The sequence below is a fragment of the Sinocyclocheilus rhinocerous genome, unplaced genomic scaffold (assembly GCF_001515625.1).
Source record: "Sinocyclocheilus rhinocerous isolate Xijiao unplaced genomic scaffold, SAMN03320098_v1.1 scaffold2764, whole genome shotgun sequence".
In the NCBI taxonomy this organism is placed as follows: Eukaryota; Metazoa; Chordata; class Actinopteri; order Cypriniformes; family Cyprinidae; genus Sinocyclocheilus; species Sinocyclocheilus rhinocerous.
In genome coordinates this window covers 5,723-6,183 of record NW_015650694.1, presented here as the reverse complement: position 1 = coordinate 6,183, position 461 = coordinate 5,723, and the positions used below count along the sequence as shown (strand labels likewise).

General features: G+C 43.4%; 1 protein-coding gene across 1 annotated transcript in view; it reads right to left on the bottom strand.

Annotated features, from left to right (window-relative positions):
• The window catches only part of LOC107712192 (1-phosphatidylinositol 4,5-bisphosphate phosphodiesterase beta-1-like), a gene marked incomplete at its 5' end in the record, with an annotated part of 26,475 nt that overhangs the window by 20,617 nt on the left and 5,397 nt on the right, over nucleotides 1-461 (bottom strand). The window contains one exon of the mRNA XM_016517352.1: nucleotides 60-144. Within this exon, the coding sequence (XP_016372838.1) occupies nucleotides 60-144 (85 nt within the window). The remainder of the gene's footprint in view (nucleotides 1-59; nucleotides 145-461) is intronic.

The window sequence follows — 461 nt, the reverse complement described above, 5'->3', positions numbered from 1 at the left end:
GTGTGAGAGAGAGAGAGAGAGAGTGTGTGAGTGTGTGTTGATATCGGTTTTTCACTCACGGGGTATTTCTCCAGTGAGTCTGTGAGCAATGCGTCTCCAAATATTGATCGGCAATACTCTGCCATCTTCGCCTGCTGTTTGGGACTGAGACACAGTAAGAGCGTGAGACGCACTGAGGAATCGAGTGACGCCAGCCACCTTCACGTTCCGAATGAAACATTCTTTCAATACAAGTTAAAAAGATATGCACACCAAAGACTGAAATTATCTACAGTATAAAGCGTAAATGGACTAATGTGCAGAAGTTTAATATTTATTGTTAGAGGTTTAGAACAAACCCTGGGCAGAATGTTAGAGAAACATCACCACACACACTCACACACACACACACACACACACACACTCACACACACACACTCACACATGTTGTGTTTCCATGTTTTATGGGGACATTCCATAGG